Source organism: Mercurialis annua, linkage group LG7 (genome assembly GCF_937616625.2).
Source record: "Mercurialis annua linkage group LG7, ddMerAnnu1.2, whole genome shotgun sequence".
NCBI classification, from domain to species: Eukaryota; Viridiplantae; Streptophyta; class Magnoliopsida; order Malpighiales; family Euphorbiaceae; genus Mercurialis; species Mercurialis annua.
Window position 1 is genome coordinate 2,743,031 of NC_065576.1, and position 26,365 is coordinate 2,769,395.

Here is a 26,365-nt window from a genome sequence, read left to right on the forward strand (position 1 = left end):
ATTTTGAAATCAAAGAGAAAAATTGGAGATTAAGATGAATAAGAAAAATAAAAATAAAATGGAAGTAAATAAAAGAATCCGTTGCAAGAAGAAGAAGAAACATGAAAAGTATATTAGAGAGACAACCCTATGTGAAGAAGAGAATGTTAAATAGCAAACCCTAATAGGTTAAGTGGTAAAATTGTAATTTAAACCAAAAGGCATGGCATTAAATAAAATTGAGATGTAAGTGGAACCCTATTAGGTATAATGGCAAAATTGTAATCTATTACATAAATTCAGATAGCAAAACGTCAGTTTTATTTGTAAAATAAGGAAAATGGCAATTCTGTAATAACATTAAAAGAGAGAAGTTAATTTGGAACCCAAAAACACTGTTCCTGCTACAGTGTTTTTGGTCCAATTTTAATGTTATGTAATAGATTTGAATTGGTGTTTAATTTATGTAATCAGCTGCTAAACTAAATTTATTTAAGTTAATATCACTTCAAATTTTTGTAAGTCTTCTCTTTATGTTTATGATTCTATTTAATGATTTTGATGATTAAAGCTATTACTGAAAGATGTAAGAATTAGGAACGAGCTATACCTCAAATGGTATAGGTGTGAAATGGTATAAACACTTAACTATGATGTTTTGTGGGGATGAAGTCAAGACAGGACTGTCAAAATTAGATAACAGAATGTATTTCCATCGACATCGAAATCGGAACGATTCCGCGGGGTCTTATTCGATTCAAGAAGCTATATAAGATACAAATGTTGCATTGAAACGCTGAAACACAAAATGCTGGAATCATAATTATTTTTAAATAAAGTTTATGAACCCTTTATAGTATGTGAATGTGTAACATGTTCATAATTGAATGCAGGTGAAGTTGAAGATACAACAGATATGATACCTGGAAGAAAAGAAGGAGCAATCAATGCCTGTAGAAAGTTCAGGACTAGAAATCCTGTATGATTTTATCTTTCAGAAACTTAACTTTTGCTTCAGATCTTTTGACAGACTCACTAGTTTTAAACTTTTAATACAATTTCCTTCATAATATGTACTTTTTGCTTTATATAATGATATTAGTATTAAATTAATCTTAGGCAATTACTCAACAGCTGTAAGCAGCTCAGGTTATGGTTCAGTTCACTTGCTGTTTCAGATAATCAGGACAAGACTTCTTTATACTAGCTTTCCATTTTTGGACTAAAAAGATCAATTAAACATTTCCATGGTCCAAGAAGTAAAAGAAGAGAGCTTTAAGGTACTAGTTTGTTCAATAAAGAAGCAAACCAAACCCTGAAAGTATCACTAACCAGCAAAATCAATGGCTACCAGGAAGAAACTGAGCTCTGCTCCAAGTCTACCTTTATCTGCTACTTCTTCAGAAAACAGACCCTCCCCAGCTTTCTTCAAAGTAATTCTTGAAGAAACTTTGCAGAACAAGAAATTGGTAACTATTTTCTTTTCTTATACTACACTTTTCTTTGTAATAATGCCTGTTGTTGATGTTGCTGTTGTATTTGATTCTTGTTTTTCCATTTCATTTTCTTTAAATTTGATCTCTAACTTGCAGAAGATCCCGAACAAATTTTATCGCGAAAACTGCGATGCATTTGGGGATGAAGTGAATCTCATTGTTCCAAATGGGAGACTATGGAAAGTAGGTTTAACAAAATCAGATGATGCTGTTTATTTCGATCAGAATTGGAACAAGTTCGTTGAACAGTACTCGATTCAGCCGAAAGAGTTTCTAGTTTTTGAGTTCTTAGGTTTCTTCAGTTTTGGAGTTCACATATATGAATACTCTGGCTGTGAGGTTCACTATCCTCCGACTATGAAAAGAGCAGAACTTGGACACAACTAATTGCCATATCAATGCTGGTGAAGCTGAAGAAGCAAGAAATGAAGAAAAGAAAGAGTCGATGCTTGTAGCTAGTTTCCGTAGTAGAATAGATACGGAATAGAGTAGCTATTTTTTATTCCGCTAAACTTGTAGTAGAACTATTATCCTATAGAATTACTATATTTGGTCTAAAATTTGAGCCAAACCAATTTCAAGGCTATCAATTTATGCAATAATTAATTCCTTTTTGTGATGAATAATATCCAATTGTACGATATAGTATTTTATGGTGTTCTTCCTTAATAATAATGAGCAGCTAATCCTAGTTAGAATTACTAACTACTAAGGTTATTTTGAAGCTACAATGTTAGCATTAGATAAGAACTTGGAAACTCCATATTTTAGTATTACTGTAAGCAAAGGTACATATTTGCAGAAATGTCAGATAACTCATCAAGACTCTCTTTTTGAACAGCAGCCATTGAGATTTGACAGGATTCACTAGCTTATTCAAGAATATGAACAAAAATACTTTCTAATAGCTTCCCTTTTTTGGTAAATAATGTAAATATAGTTTATCCATGGACTTGGAAAATACCATTCCTTCAGGCTACAACTCCTGTGTCCAAGAAGTAAGAGACCAAAGCAATTTTTGTTGCCTCTTCAATGGCTCCATCTTTCTTCAGAGTGTGTTTTACAGAAACTTTACATGATCAGAAATTGGTAAGTATTTCTTTTCTTGTTCCTCTTATTTTCGTTATGATATTGCTTCTATCTTGCTTTTTGCATTTTCTTTTCTGTTGGTTTTTGTTTCTGATTTGCTTGCAAAAATGAGATCAATTATAGGATCTTTACTTGGCCTCAGATAAAATGAAGTATAGTTTCGGTTTGATTCTGTCTATATATCACGGAAACGAAAACCTGAAACAATAGATCCGAATTGAAAAACAGCAAAACGACATTTTTTTCGAAAGAATATGTTTTAAATATAGAGTTTTAGAAGCATTTTTAGATAAGGAAAGGACTCGAGAAGTTTCCGTGCAACCTAGGATTCTGTTGTTCAACAGGAGAGCTCCGTATTGGTTTATTCTGTTTAATACATTTTGTTAAACAGTATTTAAACAAGCTTTTGCATAATTTACTTGCAGGAGATTCCTGAAAAGTTCTTGAGGGATAACCCTGATGCGTTTATAGATCAAGTTAATCTCATTGACCCAACTGGAACTGCATGGGAAGTAGGATTGACAAAATCAGATAACAAAGTTTACTTTGATCATAATTGGAATGAATTTGTGAAGCATTACTCAATCCAACAGAAGTACTTGCTAGTGTTCAAACTCTTAGGTTTTTACACTTTCGGGGTACGCATATGCGATAACTCTGGCTGCGAAATTGACTATTCTTCCACTAGAACTACTCCATCACAGACAGAACAAAGAGCAATGGCTGATTTTGTAAATTTCAAGACTGAAAAGCCTTGTTTCAAGATCATTATTCGAAGACGCGGTGTTGGGTATAGATTCGCGGTAAGTCTTTTTTTCGACAAATTCATTAGTTTTTCTCTATGTTGTAAGAAAACTGTGAAATTTCGGCGTTTCAGAAGCATTTGCGGAAACAGAAACAAGATGTTTAAATATAGGACTCGATGAGTTCTCGTGAAACATACATTTTTCTCGATATCAGTAATTCCTTTTAAAGTCTAATTAGTAGAGATTGTTGTATTTTTTCTCAGAATGTGCCTGCTAAAGTTAAAGAGATTCTGAAGGAAGTTCCTGTGGAATTAACATTTCAACTTTCTGATGGAAGAGAATGGAAGGTTAAAGTGCAACGAAATAAGGCGAAGCAATTGAGCTTAGGGCAGGGATGGACTGCATTTCTGAGGGACAACAATTTGATGGAAGGCGATATTTGTGTTTTCGAGTTCATGGAGATGAATGTCTTCGGAGTTACTATATTTCATGACACCAAGTAATTCTAGTTAGTATATGACATGGAAAACTAAATGTTAGCATTTTGATGACAAACTTTAAGAACTTTCTTGTGTCGTTTTTCCGTTTATGAACCAAATTATGATATGAATCTCGTCGTTTGATTATGTTTTTTCAGTTAGATGAATGTGAATTAGATTTCTCTGATAAACAGTTATAGAAATTGTAAGCTTTAATGGTATGTGTTGTGAATCTTATGATTGCTATTTCAGCTACAAGCATGCACAGAACAGCAATGTTAGACAGAATTGCCAGGAATCCCCGAGGCTATGTTGCGCTGAAACGGAAATATTTAATTTATCTTATACTAATCAATAATAATTTTTTTATTTAATAATAAATAAATTAAAGATGATATTAATATTAAATGGAATTATCAAATATTATTTTTAATTTATTATTAATTAAAATCATATAATATCATTATCTTATCACATTACAAGCCACGTGCATAGTATATTATATTACCATTTGGTGTTGGACCTTACGTTTGTCATACTATTGACCACTACATCGCACTGGAACTTGTTGAGTTTTATGTTTTCGACATTCCATTTCTGTTTTTGGAAACACTTGTGAAACTCTATAACTTTTTATATATGGGAAGCTTAATCTAAGTTCTTACAAATTCTAGTACAATTAAGTTTAAATCAATAATAAAATCAATGGCTGGAGTGTTCATCAGCTTATCTGAAAGCCCTCGTAAATTAAGCATTTCATTTTCATCTTTTCGGTGTGTTTTGAAATTAAATACCAGACTTTTACAATCCGCAAGTTTTTCGTGATTGCGGTAAAAGATCAAGTATTTCATGATCAACACTTTTTATATGTAACATAGTGGGAGATAGTTAGCGTCTAATTTAAATGTTTCTTGTATATATAATACATGTAAAATTGCACAATATTCAAATAATTATGTAATTTTGAAATTAAAAATTCTCAAAGATAAGATATTGGAGAAAACTATATGAAAATATTGAGTATTGAAACCAAGTGTGTGTAAGAAATGATTAAGCGAAAGCCAAGCGTAAGTTTGGTTTCATCTTTGTTTTTATTGAATTAGCTTTAGTTAGTTTTGGGTTTGAATTTTTAAAACTGAATTGAATCGAAATGAAAATCGAAGTTATATTATATATAATTTGTTAAAAATAACATAGAAGTTTTAACTAGCTCAGTGGAAAACTTACTTCCATGGGCGTTTATTTTGGTGTGATTTTTTAGAGTCCAAAAAATTGATAGGTTTTACTTTTTATGGTCGGTTCGGTAATCAAAATAATTAACGCACACCCCCCTAATTAAAACAATAGATATTTGGATTGTGTATTTTTGTTAATAAAAGTATTCAAATGTTAATAATTGCTTTTTTTGTAAATTCAAACAGAAGAAATAATCGGCATTATCATTCTATTTTCTCCAATCAATACTTTCCTCGAACTAGAATATTTTTATAGAAATCAATTCTTTTGTTATCATCTTTGGCTTTACCACATCAAAGAATATTAAGAAGCTATCTCCGCCTCGCCACACCAAGAATATGATTTCTCTGGTTTCAACAATTGACAGTTTTACATTTAACTTGACTATACCTGAGAAGACAACTGCGCCATGCGACAAAGGTGATCAGTGGCGGCGGCAGGCGTGTTAAATGGGTGGTTTGAGTTTGTTAGATTGGGTTTGGTTGGATTTAATTTTTTTAATTTTTTTTAATTAAATTTTAATAGTTTTAAGAGTGTTTTTAAATTTCAAAATATTTTAATGACATGGCAGTTGATGTGGCGCCATTAGAGTGAAGGCTCACGTTGTTTTTTTAGATTTAGAGACCTAAATTTAGGAGTTAATTGATCACTTTTAAAGATTAGGAATTCTTTTGTAACGGGGCCTAAAATCAAAATCCATGAGTGTTAGCCAAATTTTATAAAAAAAACTGAAAGTTAAGGACCTTAAAACGATTAATCTTTATTAAATCTTGTAGAAGTTTGCAATACAGACTAATCTAAATTAAGCCATTTTAAGAAATCACCATTATAAAACTAAAAACAAAATAAGCCATTTTGAATCATTACACCACAGCATAATCAAGAAAACGAAATTATCTTGAATGGCTCGTGTGGTTTCAAACCCTTTAAGCTTCCATAGATTCCGACCATGTTTTCATGGCTCATGCACCTTCAACACCACTCTCAGCTTCCAAATCAGACCACGCAGATTCCCGAATGTTCTAGTAGCTTGCCAAACTGATCCTAAACTCACAGAAACCTCCACAACTGTAACTACTTTTGTCTGTGTTTTCTTTATTAAGTTCAAAGCTCATTTTTTTCACTTTCTGATGCTAAATTTTCAATCTTGATGGTTCAATTTGATGCAGGATAAGGTTACTGTTGAACCCATTTCTTCAAGTGATGTGAAAAATGAGGGTTCAACTTCAACTGGGCTGCCTGAATTTCCAAATAAGAGTGTAAATAAGCGAATTGCAGCGGTTTCTTTGGTTGCTGCTGTGGGGCTTTTCTTGTCTGCAAGATTGGATTTTGGTGTTTCTTTGAAGGATCTTACTGCTGCTGCTTTACCCTATGAAGAGGTTTTCTTTTATTTCTATTACTTTAGGTCCAATTATAGTGATTTTAAAGTTGCAAGAATTTGCATGTCCGAGCAATTGATTCAATAATTCAAGATCTCAAGTTACATCAAGAACTCGAGTAACGTTGATTCTTGAATTCAAGAGCTCGAGTAACATTGATTCTTGAATTCAAGAACTCGAGTAACATTGATGCTTGAATTCAAGAATTAAATCATTCTAAAAATATGAAATCATGTATCAAGTAACATGGTTTTGCATGAATTGGAGTTAAATTGATATAGGATACTTACTATCATGCCTAAGTTTAGATCAAAATTACTGCTTTATTTGTTTGTAAAGAATTACTATGTTTTCTGATATTTTAATTGAATGTAAGCTCACTAATTGAGGGACATGGTGATTTTTTTTTATATTATTGAGTGTGATTTAATCCAAGCAATTACATTGTTAAGAAAAGAAATTGGTTGATTATGCAGGCTCTTTCTAATGGAAAACCTACTGTTGTGGAGTTTTATGCTGATTGGTGTGAAGTATGTCGAGAGCTAGCTCCAGATGTTTACAAAGTTGAGCAACAGTTCAAGTAACAATCTTTACCTTTCTCTTCTTATGCCTCTCCAATACTGTTCTTTTGATCATTTATGGACGCTAAATCTCATCTTACCATGCCATTCAATTTTGGTTCCGACATTCCACATCAGCATGTATTGATCTTAGCTTCAATGATCAATTCAAATCGTAAAAATATAAAAGTTTGTGTTTCAAATTGCAGAACATGCGAGAGTTATACTTGCATTTAAGTCTTTATTAATCAGCAAAGTAGACATTTCTTTTGCCTTTTAGGTTGATACTAGCCCCCCTTTTGCTTTGTTTAGGGATAAGGTTAATTTTGTTATGTTGAATGTTGATAACACAAAGTGGGAACAAGAGCTTGATGAATTTGGTGTTGAGGGTATTCCACACTTTGCATTTCTAGACAAACAAGGGAATGAAGAGGGCAATGTAGTTGGTAGATTTCCAAGGCAGTATTTCCTTGAGAATGTCGATGCGCTTGCTCGAGGGGAAGCGGACATTCCTCATGCTCGTGTCCTCGGACAATATTCGAGCACCGAATTAAGGAAAGTGCACCAAGTTGTTGATCCTAGAAGTCATGGATAGATGCCACTCTCTTCTCTGAATTTGAGGTAATCTTTTATATGCTTATGTGTGTTCTTCTCATCTTTTACAATTCTTACTAGTATCAATTTTGTTAGGCTTAATCACTCAATATTGCCCAATCTTTTCAACTTTCTTCATATATGGCCCCAACCTTTTAATTTTGTCAATTGTTGCTTAAGTTTGATAAGTCATTTCAATTGTAGCTAACCAGTCATTAAGAAAAGAGAAACTCTTTTACCATTTTCAATTGAAAGATACCTATCAAAATTTGACAAAATTAAAAGGTTCGATCATAAATGAAAAAATCGAAAAGGTTTGACTTTTATTAAAATGTACTTATCGAAATTAGGATACAATTGACGAAATTAAAAGTTGGGCCACGAATGAAAAAAGTTAAAAAGGTTGGATATTTTTTGGTGATATAGTTATCACTTTTAAACTAGTAACAATTTATCATGGTGGAAGAAATTGGTGCCTAATTTTTATGATCTTATATCTGCAGGTTGAATATTTCAAATTGAATCCGGTGGACTTGCTACTGCTTTGTTTTCAATTGCCTATAAGCAATATTTAACTTCTGCAAAAAGTATATAATTTCTACAGCTTAGATAGTTTTTTAGTAGTAGAACCCATTTTGGAAAAACTCAGGTGTACTATTTAACATTTAAAAATTGTATAGAAAAATGTTCAGGAATACACATTCTTGATGTCAAAAGATGTTTAAAATTGAATCTCAGATGTCAAAATTCAAGCATTTTGTAACATTGCAAAATTCCTCAACAGCTTAAACTATGTGGCATGGAATTTTTTCAAGTTCTACATTTCGGCGAAACCTTGAACTCATTTCCTCAAGATTTTCCGTATAGGAGCTTGGCCAACTTCGCCCACGTAAAATCACTACAAGTTGAAATAGACAACAACCGAAGACGATGAAATAACACAGTTCCACTTATTGAGTCCTACATTTTGACACTTTACTTCTATTTTCATAAACTTTTTTGAACTCCAAATTCTATATATATATGACATTCTTATAAAAATATTGTTTCGCCATTTTTTTGTTCGATGTTTCCCATTGGCATCTTTGACAAGTCATTGATTTTACGCACCTAAACCAGAAGAAAGAAATTTTAGTATCGGACTTGATGAAGAAGGTATGCTCATTCTGACATGGATGGGTACAACGTGAATACCTGCTTGCTTTTAGTTCAGTCATCTTGGACAAGAAGTCGATCATCAGGTTCGACAAGTAGCAAGAAGCTTATTTCTAATAGAATAGAGCTTCATGGTAATGTCTTTGATGTTCATACGCTCTCCCGGTGCTTCAACAGAAGACGCAACACCAATTCCGATTACGGAAATCAAGCATTCTGTAATTCTGTCGTTTTGCATGCTACTTGGACTTGGAGAATTATTTGTTCTTCTCCTTAATTCATGTAAAAGAATTGGATCTGAAATATCAACCACTCTATCTGGGAAAGCTGACTTTGCAAATTCGTGAAGACTCAATCCGTCTTTGAACATATCGTGAGTAGGTCTCTTCCCCGTAAACATCTCCAACAAGAGAACCCCATAGCTGTACACATCGCCTTGTTTTGACACCTCACCTCCTAGCCCATATTCTGCAGTTCATGATACTAGTTTCAAAGAGTTGTGGGATAGAAATGAGGGCTATTCACCGAACAATCTCTAAACTTAAACAGGTACTCTAAGTGTTCCTAATTTTTTATTTAATGACTTAGTTGTCCTGCCGTTACTTTTTCGCCGTTTTCGACAATATTAATGATGTGGTGTGCTGACTGGAGTCCAATATGGACGCTTAAAATTGCCACATAGCACCACAGGGCAAAAATTAAAAATCTAAGCGTCCATATAGGATTCTAGTTGGCACGCCATGTTATTAAAATTGACAGAAAAACGTGGCAAAATTAAAATTCTAAATGTCCATCTAGGACTCTAGTTGGCACGCTGAGTTACTAAAATTGACTAAAAGGCGCAAGAGTAACGGCAGGAACAACAAATTATTAAATAAAAGTTTAAAGACAGTTGTGGTACAAAATAAAATTTAGAGACTGTTCGGGAGAGAGGCAATAGTACATGGATAATTAGTATAGATAACTCTAAATATGATCATTTGATAAACTTACTAACCTGGAGGCATATAACCAATAGTTCCTCTTAATCCAATAGTACTCGATGGATGACTGCTAATATAATCGTGACTACCCTCTGAAATGAATTTTGCTATCCCGAAGTCACTGATATGCCCAACTAGTTCATCATTGAGAAGAACATTACTTGGCTTCAAGTCACAGTGAACTATTGGAGTTTCGCAATGGTGATGCAGATATTCAAGGGCCAAAGCAATATCTATAGCAATATTTAGCCTTTGAAGAAGATTTAACTTGTTCGGCGTGTCGTCGACTCTAGGAAGAGGATGCAACCACTCTTCTAGGTTCCCATTACCCATGAATTCATAAACTAGGCCCTTGAACTCATTTCCTTGAGGATCGATGCTTGAACATACAGTTAACACCTTTACAAGATTTCGATGTCTAATATTTCTCAAGGCTTCGCATTCGGCCATGAAGCTCTTAGCAGCTTTATATCGCTGGAGATTAATAACCTTAACTGCAATAACTGCTCCTGTTTCTCGAAGAATTCCTTTGTATACAGATCCAAAGCTACCGGCACCAATAAGTTTTGAAGAGGAGAAACCATCTGTGGCATCACGGAGATCTTGATATGAGGCTTGCAAAAGTGAATTTGGATATGATGAGGAAGTACATGAACGAGTTGGCTTTCGTAACCTTACAAAATACAGCAGGGCAACCACCAAAACTGCCAAGAGAAACCCAGCAACAGAACAAGTAATAGTAACAAGCAATCTCCTCCTTCCTGATTTGCTGAGCATACCACCACAGAGCTTAGTAGCACTCGAATTCTTAAATGCCCCTTCAGTTGGCACCATTCCTTCAAAATCATTGGAAGATACATTCGAACTGATAAGCAAATTACATGTTGCCAAGAATTTAGGAATTCGGGCCAGCTAAATTGTTGTTAGAAATGTCTAAAATTCCAAGACCTCTGATAAGAACTAGTTCAGTTTGGTTTGAAAATTTTATACCTTTATAAATTCGGTTAAAAAATTGGTTTGGTTCAAATCGAATCCGGATCATATTCAATAGTATTAACTAATATCTTTTATGTTCTGTAGACCAACCAGTATTTCATTGAAATGTCTTTATCTAATTTAATCAACTTAGATACCCAGTTGCCTCAAGGCCAATCCATGCCCACCCCACTAGACCAACAAGTAAACATAAACAAATAACACAGACTAGTTAAATTAACATTAAACAAATAAATCAATCAATTCAATAAACTGAGTTGACTCACCACTCTGGCAACCGTCTCCATTTTCGAAACCATCTCCGGTGAACCCTTCCAGACACCGACACCGGAAACCTGCCTTCCCATCGCCAAGTCTAACATCCGTGCAATTTGCCTTTTTCGAGCATTGAATCTGATCAACTTCACAGCTCCCTTCAAGCCACCAATCCAACTCCAACTGCTGGAATTCAAGCGAAACAGAAGGGCTATCAGACCCAACAGAAAACGAAGAGAATAAGAACTTACACTGAGTCAAACTCAAATGGTCATAACTCAAAACATCCGTTCCTGAATTATCCCCGGAATAGCAGCTTATATTATCACTCTTTGAATTACAATTGGGTATATGCAACTGGTTTACAAAATTATTTGTGGGTATGACACAGCTATCTAAAGACTTGGTACAGTTTTGCAAAAGCAACCCATTTTTACACGTTGGTGCATAGTGTTGACCAAATAAAGGTCTAATTGAATCAAGTGAACGACTACAATTTGCAGGAAGATGAGTGAAAATACTATCTGGGGTTATGTTCTGGATTTGAAATTCACCAATTTTGATTTCTCCTGTTTCTTGAGTACAATTTAATTGAACTATGCAATCACTTGAGAACCCAAATGGATATGGAACCCACTTCATCTGCTCGCCGATGCCACAAGACTTCTTGCAATCATGGCCATGACCATAAGCAACAGTTGAAATGGCTACAAGAATTGAGCTAAGGATGGGAAAGAGAAAGACAGACATATTTTTTTCTTCAAGCATCATTCTTCAGCATGAACCAAACATTTCATGTTAGTTTGTGGAGTGGGAAAGTAAAAGAATTTTGAATAGAAAAGGAAATAAAAGTTTAGGCATCTCCCACCAAAACACTATTTTTAAATATAAATATTTCTGAAGTATTCTCACTTCAACTCATCAATCTTAGGCACTCCAACCACCAAGCCTCCAATGTGGGCCTAGCGTAGATGGCTAAGGTGTCTCTAACTGCATCAAGAGATTGTGGGTTCGAACCACGCCTCCGTAACTAACCACTAACAATTGAGACTTTAAAGAGTCGATTACTATCTTTGATTAAAAAAAAAAAACCAAGCCCCCTGAACTGGCATCTTTGACAAGTCATCAATCTTATGCACCTAAAGCAGAAGAAAAATAATTAAGCATTCTGACATGGATGTGAAGAATGTTAATAGCTGCTTGCTTTTAGTGCAGTCATCTCTAACAAGAAGTCATTCATCAGGTTGGACGAGCGGCCAGAAGCTTTTCTCTAATAGAAGACAGCTTCATGGTAACATCTTTGATGATCATACGCTCTCCGGGTGCTTCAACTGAAGAAGCAACGCCAATTCCGACTACGGAAATCAAGCATTCTGTAACGCTGTTGTGTTGTGTGCTACTTGAACTTGGTGTGCTACTTGAACTTGGAGTATTATTTGCTCTTATCCTTAATTCATGTAAGAGAATTGGATCTGAAATGTCAACCACTCTATCTGGAAAAGCTGATTTAGCAAATTCATGAAGACTTATTCCATCTTTGAACATATCGTGAGTAGGTCTCTTCCCAGTAAACATCTCCAGCAAGAGAATGCCATAGCTGTACACATCACCCTGTTTTGACACCTCAGCTCCTAGCCCATATTCTGCAGTTTATAGAATTAGTGATAAATAGTTCTGTGATAAAAATGATCATCTGATAACTTACTAACCTGGAGGAGCGTAACCAATAGTTCCTCTTAATCCAATAGTACTAGACTGATGACTGCTACAGAAATCTGAAATGAATTTTGCTATCCCAAAGTCACCGATGTGCCCAACTAGTTCATCATTGAGTAGAATATTGCTTGGCTTCAAGTCGCAGTGAACTACCGGAGTTTCGCAATGGTGATGCAGATATTCAAGGGCCGAAGCAATATCAATGGCAATATCTAGCCTTTGAAGAAGATTTAACTTGTTTGGTGTGTCGTCAACTCTAGGAAGAGGATGCAACCAGTCATCTAGGCTCCCATTAGCCATGAATTCATAAACTAGAGCCTTGAACTCATTTCCTTGAGAATCAATGCTTGAACATACAGTTAACACTTTTACAAGATTCCGATGTCTAATATTTCTCAAGGCTTCGCATTCGGCCATGAAGCTCTTAGCAGCTTTGTGATGCTGGAGATTAACAACCTTAACAGCAATAATTGCTCCACTTTCTCGAAGAATTCCTTTGTATACAGAACCAAAGCTACCAGCACCAATTAGTTTTGATGAGGAGAAACCATCGGTGGCATCAAGGAGATCCTTATATGAGGCTTGCAAAAGTGAATTTGGAAATAATGAGGAAGTAGATGAACGAGTTCGCTTTTGTAACCTGACAAAAAACAGCAAGGCAACCACAGAAACTGCCGAGAGAAACCCAACAACAGAACAAGTAATAATAACAAGCAATCTCCTCCTTTTTAATTTGCATGAAGGTAAATGGAACTCGGGCATACCGCCACAAAGCATAGTGTTTCCAACAAGTGAAGTAGCACTTGAATTCTTAAATGCCCCTTCAGTTGGCACCATTCCTTCAAAATCATTGAAAGATAAATTCAAATTGATAAGAAAACTAAATGTTGCCAAGAATTCAGGAATTTGGCCAGATAAATTGTTGTGAGAAATGTCTAGAATTTCAAGACCTCTTAGGGAATGCAAGGATGAAGGAATAGGGCCTTGGAAGGAATTACCCTGCAAGTATAGCATCTCAAGGCTTGTACAACTGCCAAGAGCGGTTGGAATTTCCCCACTTAACATGTTTGCATGAAAAAGAAGCTTACCGAGGTTTTTCAAATTCCCAATCTCGCTAGGAACACCACCGGTAAAATGGTTATCAGACAATTCGAGCAAGAATAAGGATGAAATGAGAAATACATGCGGGGTTATGGAGCCATTGAGATTGTTGCTTGAGAGAGCGAGTTCCTGCAGAGTTCGGCAATTACCTATACTCGAAGGAATGCTTCCATGAAGATTATTCTTTCGAAGATTTAGAAAGGTTAACTTAGTTAAGTTACCTAGAGAGTTTGGGATTTCACCAGAAATACTATTGTACTGTAACTGCAAATACACTAAGTTGTGGAGTTTTCCAATGAAGTCGATATCACCTGATAATTGATTATTCCACATGTCAAGCCTCTGTAAGTTGACAAGATTGCCAATCGCAACTGGAATGCTTCCAAATAATCTGTTGTTATCGACGGTTAAAACTGCTAGAGTTCCTGACAAATTACCAATGCATTCTGGTAAAATCCCTTCAAACTTGTTAAAATTTATGCTCAAGCTTCGCAAGTTGGTGGCATTCCTCAAGGAGCACAGAAAGCTTAGGCTATTTCCAAGAAGATTCTTGGTAATGCTTATGTGTTGTAGCCGATGAAGGTTTTCCAAAGAAGGAACTTCTCCGATGAGTTGGTTATCAGAAATAAGAAGTATCTCTAGATTGGAAGCATTGGCTATTGAAAGTGGAATAATACCGGTAATCCGGTTAACAGAGATGGAGAAATGGCGAATATTAGGAAGAGTAATTCCTATGTTTGATGGAAGAACCCCTTGAATTTGGTTAACTACCGCATTGAAATTGATCAAAGAAGAGTGGTTAAAGAGTGAGAGAGGAATGTCTCCAGATAACCCGTTGCCTCCTACCCAAAAATCTGTAAGATTTGTCAATCTACCAAGGGATTCTGGGATGCTGCCATCAAAAAAATTAGTGTTCAGAAAAATCTTCACAAGAGATGACAAGTTACCAAAAGAAAACGGGATGCTTCCTGTTAGATGATTGTTATTTGCACCAAAAGCTTCCATCTTTGACAAAGAGCCTAGCTCCTCAGGAATAATGCCTTCCAACTTATTCCTAGCAATATTAATAAACACAAGGTTAGAACAGCGCGATATGTTAGAAGGTATCTGTCCGCCGATTGAGTTATTATTCAACATTAACTCTTCTAGTCTACGGAGGCGCCCGATTTCCGCAGGAATTTCTTGACTAAGGCTATTATTTTGAAGATTTAAAACCCTGAGAAAGCTTAAATTTCCAATATGCGGTGATATGGAACCTACAAGAAATGACGAACTCAGATCTAACATGACCACTCGTTTATGTCGACTACTACACGTCACACCATGCCATTGACAAAAGTGGGTGCTGCTGTTCCATGAAAGCATAACCCCAAGAGGGTCATCACTAATCTTGGCCTTGAAATAAGACAATGCCTGCTCATCAATCTCAATAGAAACTGCTGCTTCACAGAGGTATGCGAAGACAATAATCACACGCATCAAGATATAAGCAAAGATCATTGAATCTTTTTGTTATCTCTACTTAATTCTCTAAGTTTTGTTTTGGGTAGTTAGTGGTACAATCTAGGGAACTTAAAAGACTAGATTTATAATCCAGCGAAAATGAGTTCCTACCCGGGGAAGAATATTTGTTTAGCCGGCGAAATACATGTAATTTACGTCTAGAATAGTCTTCAAGAATCAGCAAGTAATTATAAGTTATTTCCATTGCTTGTTTAAGCAAGAAACTGTATTAAGAAAAAAAGACTGAGCAGTCTTATTTGCTTAATTTAACTTTTTCAAGCCATCATGACATTAATGATTAACAAATGCACACAGAATTGACCAATTATTAAATGCAAAATGCAATTCAACCAAAATATGACAATTATAAAGTAATTTCCAAACATATGCATATAATTAATCTTATGTTATCTAATTAATCACTAATTAACTATGCAAATATTAAATTAGAGTAGTTCTTGATAATATGCAAATAACCAGTGAGAAAATCATATGCCTACCTGATTGTTTTTTCAATATCTTAGAACCGAACCGAAAATCGGTTGAGTTCGATTTTTTCTATAGCTTGCATGCTGCTCCATTAAAGATATTCTTACCTCCCGGCGAAGCTACCGTTACCGATAATATCGTCCGATTGCTTCCAGCAGCCGGCGTCAAAGTTATCACCAGCGCCGGGCCTCTGTCATCTTGACATTCCTAAATTCCGCCGCCGGGGAATTGCATGTAAGGACTGCGACAGTCCAAATTGAACAACAATTTTTTAAAATTTTATCCGTATTGAATTGTTCTAAATTTTTAGAATTTTAGAATTATAAAATCTATAAATTTTATGTTTCTGAATATATTCAACTATGGGACTAAAATTATATTTTGCAAAAAAACACCAATTAACCAAAATTTTATATTTTTTAATATTTTATTTTGTAATGATCATGTACTAATAATTTAGAATTACTTTAATTTTGTACTAAGTAAAATGTTAATCAAACATATATCGATGTGATAAGGAGAAAAATTCTTAGGTAGACTCATATTTATATGATTGCTATATATGTTTAAATTTCAATAATAATTAAACTATTAGATGTAATATTGAATATTATAATAAACTATGATTATATTATTTTGTATGTAAATAGAAATTTAATTTTAATTTTGTTGAATTTTAATTTGAAATTTTAGATGTATCTTTTAGAAATTAACTTTTTATTATTAATCGTTATTAGAGTTTAATGTTTTTTTTTTTTTGAAAGAAGTTTAATGTTAGTTTGATGAGTACAATATTAATAAATAAATATTGATTCTCTCAAAAAATTAAAATAGAAAATTAATGAATTACATTACGAGCCAAATGCAAAGCACGTAAAACATCTTATTCGTGGACAAAATTTTCAGTCACATTCTTGCGGAACATATGCAAAATCACTGTAGTGATAGCTTTTACATTCTTTCTTTTTTGAACATCATGAACAATTTGCAGAATCAAAATTTGTAAAGTGCCTGTGGGTCAAACATACAAACTATATATCTTGTAATCTATAACTGTAAAAAATAATAATATTCACAGAAAGTAGTTCAACAAAAAGAACTAAGTTTCTATGATGGACCTGCGTTACCCAACAAGCTGTTCGTCGAAGGCGAGCTTTGTTCGCTACACCACGGATCTTGCACGGAAACCGGGGAGCTATCCTTTACTTCCTCCAATGTAGTCAAACAATCTAGGGGTGTCTGCGGAACGAGTAATCTCCGGCTCGCTATCGCTGCTTTCTTAACGGATTTAACACTTAACGACCTCTCACTTTGATTGTCCGGTGAAGAACAAGTAGAAGCTGCTGGTGAGGCTGTGTACATATTTGGAACCCATGCACTGAGTCGGATGTGCTCTAGCTCTTCGGCAACTTCCATCATTGTAGGCCGCATATCCCTATGAAAAGCGAGGCATCTAAATGCCAGCTCAGCTACGTTATGCATGGACGATAACGTCCAAGCATCCTTGTTTGGATCAAGATAAGGATCTATTATCTCGTCAATACAACCTCTTCCGATCCTATCAATAGCAAGTGCAGCCAAGTTTACCTCGCTGTGAGCTCGAGAAAAATCAACAACTTTCAATCCAGTTATGATCTCTACAAGAACTACTCCAAAACTGTAAACGTCACTTTTATCAGAAAGATGAAAATATTGATGGTATTGAGGATCGAGATAGCCAGGTGTCCCCTGTGGCGCCGTTGAAATATGGGATGACTCGGTCATGCCAAGCCTAGAAAGACCAAAATCGGCAACTTTTGACCTGTAGTTGTAATCCAGTAGTATATTGCTAGATTTGATGTCTCTGTGATAAATTGGCGGGTTCATAGTGGAATGGAGGAATGCAATAGCATTAGCAGTTTCTGCAGCAATGGTAAGTCGTATTGTCCACGGAAGTCCTTTTCCCCTCTCTCGTTGTAGATGCTGGCACAAGGTCCCGTTGGGCATGAATTCATAAACAAGGATGGGTTCACCCTCCTCTATGCAACAACCTAGAAGGCGAACCAGATTTTGATGGCTTACCGATGAAAGGAGCTTAATTTCATTCATGACTTGATCAACACTATCCATATCTCTATGGCGGATTCTTTTTATCGCGACCCACTCGTCATTGTGAAGTTTTCCAGCATAAACTGTTCCATAGGCTCCGACGCCTAATCTTTGTTTATCAGAGAAGCCATTAGTAGCCTTTTCGATTTCTCTGTATGGGTAAAATGGAACGCTAGAGTTTCCAGCAGCTTCACAAAGAAGCCGCTTCGCACTTAATCTGTTTCTCCAAGAATTGGACCGTCGTCGGACAAAGTAACAGATAAGGGCCAGACCGGACATTAGTGAAGCTCCAGCAATAATCCCTGAGAACACAACATTGCACACCATGCTAAGCTATTTATAAGATGACAAACTTAGGAGCTAATTTGATATTTTCAACATTATCTTCAAATTCCAAAATCAAGCAAAGCAATAGAACATTTACTTGATGTTATTTATCTTGATCTGTAATTACGTATATATAATTCTAAATTGCAGATTTTCTAAATTGTAAACAAATAGATAAGAAACATGAACGAAAAAGACAACTCAATGTTAATCCATTGATTTCACTAGAGTATAAACAATGAAAATGGAACTTTATTGCTTAAGAAACTTACCTCCAACAAGAACACCGACTCTTGTAGTTCCGCCGCATTGGCCATTAATATACTTTGAAGCATTGCAGTTAGAGACTGATGACACAAACAAAGAAATAAGGATTAAAAAAAATCAAGTATTCGCAAAATTAAAGTCCGCACTTCTAATCACAACATTTGAAACATCCATATCGCCTGCTCAGAGATTCAACTATACTTGCATTGCGAGTTCTGATAACATTCTTAATTGTCTCCTACTTGAAAAAACTTCAAACATTTGCAGACTCCTAAATGTTGAACTAATTCAGATTCAAATCACAACGGCCAAAGGACCCGAATAGGTACATGTATAGTGTAGCATCAGATTATAATTTTTTTCCAGTTTTACGTTTTTTTAAGGATCATTACAAAAAATTGAGTATTTGCAAAATTAAAGTCTGCACTTCTAATCACAACATTTGAACATCCATATCGCCTGTTCAGATATCCAACTATACTTAAAATGCGAGTTCTGATAAAATTCTTAACTGTCTTCTGCTTAAAAAAACTTCAAACATTTGTAATCTCAAATGTTTAACCAAGACTCTTAAATGTTTAACTATTTCAGACTCAAATCACAACGAGTCAACGACCAAAGGACCGGATAGATTATAAATACTTTTCAGCTTTACGTTGTTGTAAAGTAAAACGGTTAAAACAAAATTTAATCAAATGCTAGTTCCCTGTAAGGCTAAAACATTTTGTTAGAACTAAGAAACTGAAATAGCAAATTAAAAGTCAAAAACATGAGGAAGATCTTTCAACACACTACAGCTATAATCACGCCATGTCTATGTAAGAAGATTATACCTAGTTATTCTGTGACTTTGTAATTAGATAAAATATATGATAAAATACAAAAAATCTTTGCTTTGAACTGGTCCAAGTTGACTTTATGCACATATCCATAGCTTAAAGTCAAAGTCTTTGCATTTTTTTTCTTGTTCCTCCTTTCCCCTATGAACATGTATTTATTATATAAACATAATTTTCAAAGCAATGACCTTGCCATTAAACCCTAACCAAATTATAGCATTGCTTTCATAGTTTCATTAGAAATTGTTTGAAAAAAGAGAATGGCTCACAAACCCTGAACCAATACCCTCCTGCAGTAGGGGTGCACAAAAAACTGAACCAAATCGATAAATTCGGTTTGTTTGATATTATTAAGATATTTGGTTGTTCGGTTCGATTCAGTTTTGAAAGTAAACAAATTTCAGTTAAGTTATAGTACAAACCAAACCAAAACCACGGAACTGAACCGAACTGAAAAATCGACAGCATCGACTAGTTCGGTTTGGTTTGAAAATATTTAATTACTTTTATGTTCTATAGACCAACCAGTATTTCATTGAAATGTCTTTTTCTAATTTAATCATCTTAGATACCCAGTTGCCTCAGTCAAAGGCCAACCCATGCCCACCCCACTAGACCAAACATAAACAAAAAACAGAGACTAATTTAATCAACAAAAGCAACCAAATAAACAATTCAATAAACTGAGTTGACTCACCACTCTGGCAACCTTCCCCATTCTCAAAGCCATCTCCGGTGAACCCTTCTATACACCGGCACCGGAATCCCGCCTTCCCCTCACCAAGTCTAACATCCGTACAATTCGCCTTTTTTGCGCATTGAACCCGATCAACCTCACAACTCCCTTCAAGCCACCAATCCAACTCAACTCGCTCGAACTCGAGCGAAACCGAAGGGCTATTAGCCCCAACAGCAAATGAAGAGAACAAGAACTTACACTGAGTCGAATTCAAATGATCATAACTCAACACATCCATATCTGAATTCCCCCTAGAATAACAGCTTATATTATCACTTCTTGAGTTGCAACTCGGTATATGCAACTGGCTAACGAAATTCTTTGAGGGTATAACACAGCTATCTAAAGACTTTGAACAGTTTTGTAAAAGCAAACCATTTTTCCATTTTGGTGCATAATTTTGACCAAATAAAACTCTGATCAAATCAAGTGAACGGCTACAATTTGCAGGAACATAAACTAAAACACTATCTGAAGTTAAATTTTGGACTTGAAAGTCACCAATTTTAATGTCTCCTGACTCTTCACTGCAATTCAATTGAACTTCACACTCACTTGAAAATCCAAAAGGGTAAGGAACCAACTTCATTTTGTTACCAACTCCACAAGATTTCTTACACTCATGCCCATGACCATAACCAATACTCAAAATAGCTACCAAAATTGAGGTGAAGAAGGGCCAAACTGACAAATTTCTTTCTTCAAGCATCATTTATCATCAACTTTTTGCTTCAACAACTGCAAAAACAAGAATAAATTTATGAAGAAATGAAATATTTTATGTTGGGTATGGAGTGGGGAAGTGAAACGAAATAAAAGCTGAGGTCTTTCAGTACCGTTGGGACGTTACCTGAAAGCTGAAACTAATAAATGTTGAGGTTCATTAATGCAAAGTTTAGATCTTTTTCATTTCTTAATTTTTCCCAAATGAAAAAATATAAAATCTCTTGAGTTGGTGAAGAATTTATGAGCTTTGTGTTTTACCTGTTTTCTTGTGCAATTCCCAAACTCGAATCTGTCCTCAAATGAACAAAAAAGTTGAAAAAAATGATTCTTCTAGTTTACAATTAGTACAGAGAAGTTGAAATCTTCTAAAAAAGCTCCATTGGAACCCTTCTCCTATTTTTCTGTTTGTTGTCTGAATTTTTGGTTTTGTTCTTCTGCTATCAAATTGTAATGATTATGTTAAAAACTTAAATATGGAAAAATGATATGTGCTCTTCTGTTAAATTGCTTTTTCATGCCTTTTTTCCCACTCAAACAAATACATAAACAACTTGCCCCATATGGAGACTTTTTCTTTTGTTGACCATACTACCCTTTAACATGAAACTTGTTTTATTTTTTCATGAAATAAGGGCGGTCCTCAAACTTGTATCTCAGACCAAATAAATATATTTTAATATTTTTTAGTAAATTAAATTTAAAAATTATATTTTTGAGTCAAATAAATTATTTTTAATTTTATCAGTTCATTAGATTCACAAATTCACTTAATTTAAGAAGTAACTATAATCTTATATACCTCAAAATAGTCTTACTTGACCCGAGACGTAAATTTGAAGCCTAATTGACTCAGCTAATCTATTTGATGTTCAAAATACAAGTTTTGAATCTAACTCACCAAAAAGCCAAAATATAATTATTTGATCCCGAGCACAAGTTTAGGAGCTGCGTTAACCCTTTATTCAAAATTTAAGTCATTTTATAAGATTTTGTAAGACTGTCTTAAAAAATTACAAAAATATTAGCACAAAAAATAATTCTCAAATTATTTAAAATAAATATTTATAAAAATACTAGTTTTAAAAGCCATTAAAAACCCACGGCCTGAATTAGTCGCGGATAATTTTGATAGTTTTTTTGTTTTTTTAGTATTCAAATCAGATCATAGTTCAAGTTTAATATTAATCTGATGATTTGCGTGTGGAATCTGACAATGATTTTGGTGGTTTTTATTATTGTCAATGTTCACTTGTGGTGGATCTAACGTGGAGTTTAGGTCGATCTATGTTGTATATTTTAGGTGGATTTGATTTATTTTATATTATCATATTTATATCAGATAAAAATAATCTAATAATTTATTTTAAATTTCATGGTAAGTTGAGAGGAGTTTACTTTGAGATCAATTGGATAAATATCTTATCAACTAAGCGATATACATTTAAAATTCGATCAAAATTTACTCATAAACATGAGATGTCATCAAACAATTAACCGTTAACAATTGACTGTTGACTGTTGTTGAACGACGTTGACTATTGCCAGCTAGCTAAATTCTGGTCACGGACTCCGACGACTGGCCGCTGCTTGCGGAGTACCACCTGCTGCAAAACATTTGCAAATTTATAAATAAAAAAAAGTTAGAATTTAATGGTGTTATAGTAGAAAGTGTAATTTATAATTATTAATAAATATTTGTATAGTACAATTTGTTTTTAATCATTAATATTTATTTATTGGTAGTATTTATATTTATATAGTAAATTTGTTTAGTAAAACATCAGTGGAATTTTAAATAAACTAAATAAGTATTTAAATGAATTATTATTTTTTTCACAAATTGTACTATATTTTACATGATTAAAATAGAATATATAGAATTTTTCTTCGAAGGATAAAGTAGAAAATACACACAGTCAGCACGCAATTATAAAAGGTTTGACTACAACAAAGTATGCGTGAATGGACATAAGCATCTAACTACCTTTTTGTTATTTGCTACTACAGTATCTATTTACTATTTATAATGACAATTGAATAAAAATCCAACTAAAATACTAATTTGAACCAAATAATTCAATTAAGAATTGATTTAATAAATTGAATTAACTTTAAAGATGCAAAAATATTTAATCTTTTGATTAAAATAATGTATATATCTTTTTTATTTTGGTTGCTCATCCGGTTACCAGAGCTTCGCCCTAACTAATCCGAATCCGACTCGCATCGCGCACCTGACATGGTGGGTGAGTCTGTCAGCGGAAATTTTTACATTCACAGTATGTAACTTTTATTAAAAGATACATTAATCAAATCAAAATAAAATAGCAATATATTTATATTAAGATATTTCAAATTAGATTTAAAATTGGCTAAATTTTGGCAACCATCCATTGCCGTTACAGATTTTCTACATGTGTCATAATTTTTTAGTTAAGTTGTTTGACTCAGTTGACTTACACCAAAAATGAATAGAAAGAATAAATTATTGGCAAAATAAAAGTGTAAGGCAACGTTTGATAAAACTGAAAATTAAGTGCTGAAAATTAAGAACTGAATTTTAAGTGCTGATAATAATAATTGCTGATTTTTTTAAGTGCTGAATTAAATAAGTCTTTTTGATAACTGCAATTCTGCAATTACTTAACATTACTGAAATTATTATACTTACATACTAAACATTTAAAAATTAACTATTTTAAAAATAAATTACTAAATATAAGTTATATATTATTTAAATCTTTAAAATATAAATAAAGAATATATAAAAACTATTATGAATAATACATATATCATAAATAAAAATGTTAAATTTTAGTTGCATATGTTGATAATTAGTCTTTAAAGATTATAAAAATGCTCCACTTTAATTTGAAAATTAGCCCTTAGAATAAAAAACTAGTTTTCAAAATTTTGTAAAATTATAATCTTAAAATTTGGCGAATCTCATGAAATCGAGTGTCGATACCATCAGGTTTTTGCCGTTTAGGCGAGTGCTAGGATTCTCCCATAAGAGTAGATCCTATACGACTTGGGTCCATTATAGTTATGTTGGAGTTCGGTTTCTATCAATTACAAACAGAAAATAAATAGCATATAGATTATAAAAAGAAAAGTAAAGATAAAAAATAAAATATTTCTAATGAAAAATATAGTACTTTAAATTTTAAATGCTGATCTAAATACAATATACTCATTGTGATATTAAAAAAAATACTATGTGAGATAAAATATTTTTATTTGTGAGTAATAATTAATTGAAAATAATAAAAATATAAAGTTTATTCAATGATGAAACTAATATTTAATACTTAATGTTTTCAGTAAAAAAATTAAGTCAAAATTTTTGACTTATTATTTTAAGTGGTTTTTGACTTAACTGAATAAGTTTAGTTGAACTTTTTTGAGTTATCAAACCAACTTAAAACAATTAAGTGCTTAATATATTAATTTAAGTAACAAATTGGGTTATCAAACACCCCCGACCAAATCGTTTAATTTTCAAACAAAAGAGACAAAATTATAAATTATGATATATGTTCAGGTTTCAAAATAATTTGCTCATTTTAAAAGTTTAATACATCTTTATAAATAATTTTTTTAAAAAGATGAAGCAATTTTATATAGATGTTTAAATGCATATAATTCTGTCTAGAAAAAAATAACTACAAAATATTATAAAATTTATTTTTTTATAAATGATTGATATAAACTAATATTTTATATTTATTTTATTTTTTATAAATAAGTTTATCTGTATTTATTTATTTTTAATTGATGAGTAATATTTTTTTTATCAATAATTATAGATAAATAGACGACAAATAAATGACTATTGAATTGTTAGAAATAACCGTTCACTTATTTTGTTTTTAAAATCCTTTATCAATTAATTTATTTTTGTAGAGTTAAGATTAGTTGACTTTAATAACAGGCCTATGTACCTCGTCTCTCGTATTGTTGACTTTCTTTACTAGTACATAACTATACTCCTTTTTTTTTGGCTAAACAAACTAATATAAGAAAAAATGACCATCTCTTCGAAAATGATGAGTCATTTTTAAGTAAAAAAATTTAAAAGTGGACTTATCATTGGCAGCGGCCAAAACAATATAAGTATATTTTAATTTTGTAAAATATGAATGTTGAGATTATTCAGAACAAGTCACATCAGCTCATATCTGATCATTTAAATTATAAAATAATGCAAAAATCCAGTTTAATCTTACATGATGGTAGAAGTGTTCTACCAATTGAAAATAGAGAGTGAGAAGTGATTCGAAAGCCCATTTTTTTAGAAATATATGTCTAGAAAAAATAAAAATTATTAACAATTAAAATTTATAAATTAATATTATTTTTAATATTTAGATTGATTTATATACAACCATAACAGAGAACCGAGGATGAAGAAAATTTAGAGAATATTGTCTTCAATTATAAATAAAAGAAAAACAGATAATTATATTTTGATACATAGAGAATGAGATGAATCTTTGCCCTATGACATTAATTTTTCAGCAAAAAATCTAAAAAACCGTTGATTTTTTTAATAGCCATTCGTTGTAATTTTTTTAGTATTCTATTATATATTTTTGACTTTTAATTGTACCTTAAAACATCAAGTTGAACTCTTTTTATTTGAATAACATTCGAAATAAATTATTCATAAATAGCATATTTTTAAATAGTCTTTAATATTATAAATATAACAAAAAAAATTTATTCCTTAAAAATTCAAAAAATAGTACCAATAAATAATTGTAATATTTTTATTTAATATAGATTAATGATATTTATTTTTTTATATTCAATCCGAAATTTTTAATCCTCCAAAATTTTAACGTCCTCGACTCTACAATTCCTATTCCGACTCCGAATTCTTTTATATTCAATCGGACATGTGGAAGACGAGGGTCTGTTCGTCTTCCATGAAAGACGAGCAACAATAAATTCGGTGGCAGGTTCCGGAAAGACTGTGGTAGATTAGGAGTTGGAAGCGTTGACATTTATCGGTTTTTAATTAATTTATTTTTTAACAACATTTTAAAATATTAGTTAATTGTATATCTAATTAAATTTCCACTTGGAATATATTTGAATACATTTAAAAATAACAGCATCTTCAAGAGTGATTATAATTTTTTTTATGGTGATTAGTGATAAAAAAAAATTATAATGACTTTTGAAGATGCTGTTATTTTTTAATTTTAAAAAAAAAATTAATAAATTAACAATACAAACGGTTAAAATTAACTATTAGCACATTTTAGATTGGCTTAATCACTCAAAAACCCTCCACCTTTAAACATTTTTTCAATTGCACCCTAACGTTTAAATTTTTTCTCAAAACCCTTCACCTTTAAATTCCATTCCAATTGCACCCTAACGTAGGAAAATCCTCTCGAAATCCCTCCACCTTTATATTTTTTTTAATTGCACTCTAAATTAGAAATTTTTATGGTTTTGATTTTAAAAAATTATTGGATATAATTTTAGAAAGAATGATTTTTTACAATATTAATAATATTAGTATTTAATTAGAATATTAATTAAAAATAAAAGATTATTTTAAAAAAATTCATGTGAAAAGAGATGAATTTAATACTTTGAGATATAATTG

General features: G+C 32.8%; 6 protein-coding genes across 11 annotated transcripts; 3 read left to right on the plus strand and 3 right to left on the minus strand.

The window, feature by feature from the left end:
* Positions 1 to 428: 428 nt before the first annotated feature.
* LOC126655212 (B3 domain-containing transcription factor VRN1-like) lies at positions 429 to 1,950 on the plus strand. Of its 4 annotated transcripts, none has more exons than XM_050349270.2 (3): positions 429 to 958; positions 1,099 to 1,448; positions 1,572 to 1,950. In XM_050349270.2, the coding sequence occupies exons 2-3, from the start codon at positions 1,323 to 1,325 to the stop codon at positions 1,860 to 1,862; spliced, it is 417 nt and encodes a 138-aa protein (XP_050205227.1). In that variant the 5' UTR covers positions 429 to 958; positions 1,099 to 1,322; the 3' UTR covers positions 1,863 to 1,950. The 4 variants fall into 4 exon arrangements, with proteins under 4 accessions (XP_050205227.1, XP_050205228.1, XP_055962437.1 ...); XM_050349271.2 differs by having other exon boundaries at positions 1,114 to 1,448; XM_056106462.1 differs by having other exon boundaries at positions 1,210 to 1,448.
* Positions 1,951 to 2,417: 467 nt separating this feature from the next.
* Positions 2,418 to 3,946, plus strand: LOC126655209 (B3 domain-containing transcription factor VRN1-like). The gene is made up of 3 exons (XM_050349265.2): positions 2,418 to 2,564; positions 2,990 to 3,367; positions 3,574 to 3,946. Exons 1-3 carry the CDS (start codon positions 2,508 to 2,510, stop codon positions 3,811 to 3,813), a joined length of 675 nt encoding a protein of 224 aa, XP_050205222.1. The 5' UTR covers positions 2,418 to 2,507; the 3' UTR covers positions 3,814 to 3,946.
* Positions 3,947 to 5,870: 1,924 nt separating this feature from the next.
* Positions 5,871 to 8,313, plus strand: LOC126655208 (thioredoxin-like protein HCF164, chloroplastic). Of its 2 annotated transcripts, none has more exons than XM_050349262.1 (5): positions 5,871 to 6,107; positions 6,195 to 6,404; positions 6,881 to 6,984; positions 7,277 to 7,585; positions 8,062 to 8,313. In XM_050349262.1, exons 1-4 carry the CDS (start codon positions 5,928 to 5,930, stop codon positions 7,557 to 7,559), a joined length of 777 nt encoding a protein of 258 aa, XP_050205219.1. In that variant the 5' UTR covers positions 5,871 to 5,927; the 3' UTR covers positions 7,560 to 7,585; positions 8,062 to 8,313. The 2 variants fall into 2 exon arrangements, with proteins under 2 accessions (XP_050205219.1, XP_050205220.1); XM_050349263.2 differs by having other exon boundaries at positions 5,873 to 6,095.
* Positions 8,298 to 11,719, minus strand: LOC126655207 (probable LRR receptor-like serine/threonine-protein kinase At3g47570). The gene is made up of 3 exons (XM_056103591.1): positions 10,959 to 11,719; positions 9,711 to 10,532; positions 8,298 to 9,181 (listed from the first exon to the last, which is right to left on the minus strand). The coding sequence occupies exons 1-3, from the start codon at positions 11,716 to 11,718 to the stop codon at positions 8,796 to 8,798; spliced, it is 1,968 nt and encodes a 655-aa protein (XP_055959566.1). The 5' UTR covers position 11,719; the 3' UTR covers positions 8,298 to 8,795.
* Positions 11,720 to 11,793: 74 nt separating this feature from the next.
* LOC126655204 (LRR receptor-like serine/threonine-protein kinase EFR) lies at positions 11,794 to 16,090 on the minus strand. The gene is made up of 2 exons (XM_050349248.2): positions 12,657 to 16,090; positions 11,794 to 12,590 (listed from the first exon to the last, which is right to left on the minus strand). The coding sequence occupies exons 1-2, from the start codon at positions 15,262 to 15,264 to the stop codon at positions 12,187 to 12,189; spliced, it is 3,012 nt and encodes a 1,003-aa protein (XP_050205205.1). The 5' UTR covers positions 15,265 to 16,090; the 3' UTR covers positions 11,794 to 12,186.
* A 590-nt stretch (positions 16,091 to 16,680) lies between these two features.
* LOC126655205 (wall-associated receptor kinase-like 14) lies at positions 16,681 to 21,236 on the minus strand. 2 transcript variants are annotated; one of them, XM_050349255.2, is made up of 4 exons: positions 21,001 to 21,236; positions 19,975 to 20,754; positions 18,444 to 18,518; positions 16,681 to 18,146 (listed from the first exon to the last, which is right to left on the minus strand). In XM_050349255.2, the coding sequence occupies exons 2-4, from the start codon at positions 20,726 to 20,728 to the stop codon at positions 16,864 to 16,866; spliced, it is 2,112 nt and encodes a 703-aa protein (XP_050205212.1). In that variant the 5' UTR covers positions 20,729 to 20,754; positions 21,001 to 21,236; the 3' UTR covers positions 16,681 to 16,863. The 2 variants fall into 2 exon arrangements, with proteins under 2 accessions (XP_050205212.1, XP_050205213.1); XM_050349256.2 differs by lacking the exon at positions 21,001 to 21,236 and adding an exon at positions 20,867 to 20,975.
* Between the last annotated feature and the right edge of the window lie 5,129 nt (positions 21,237 to 26,365).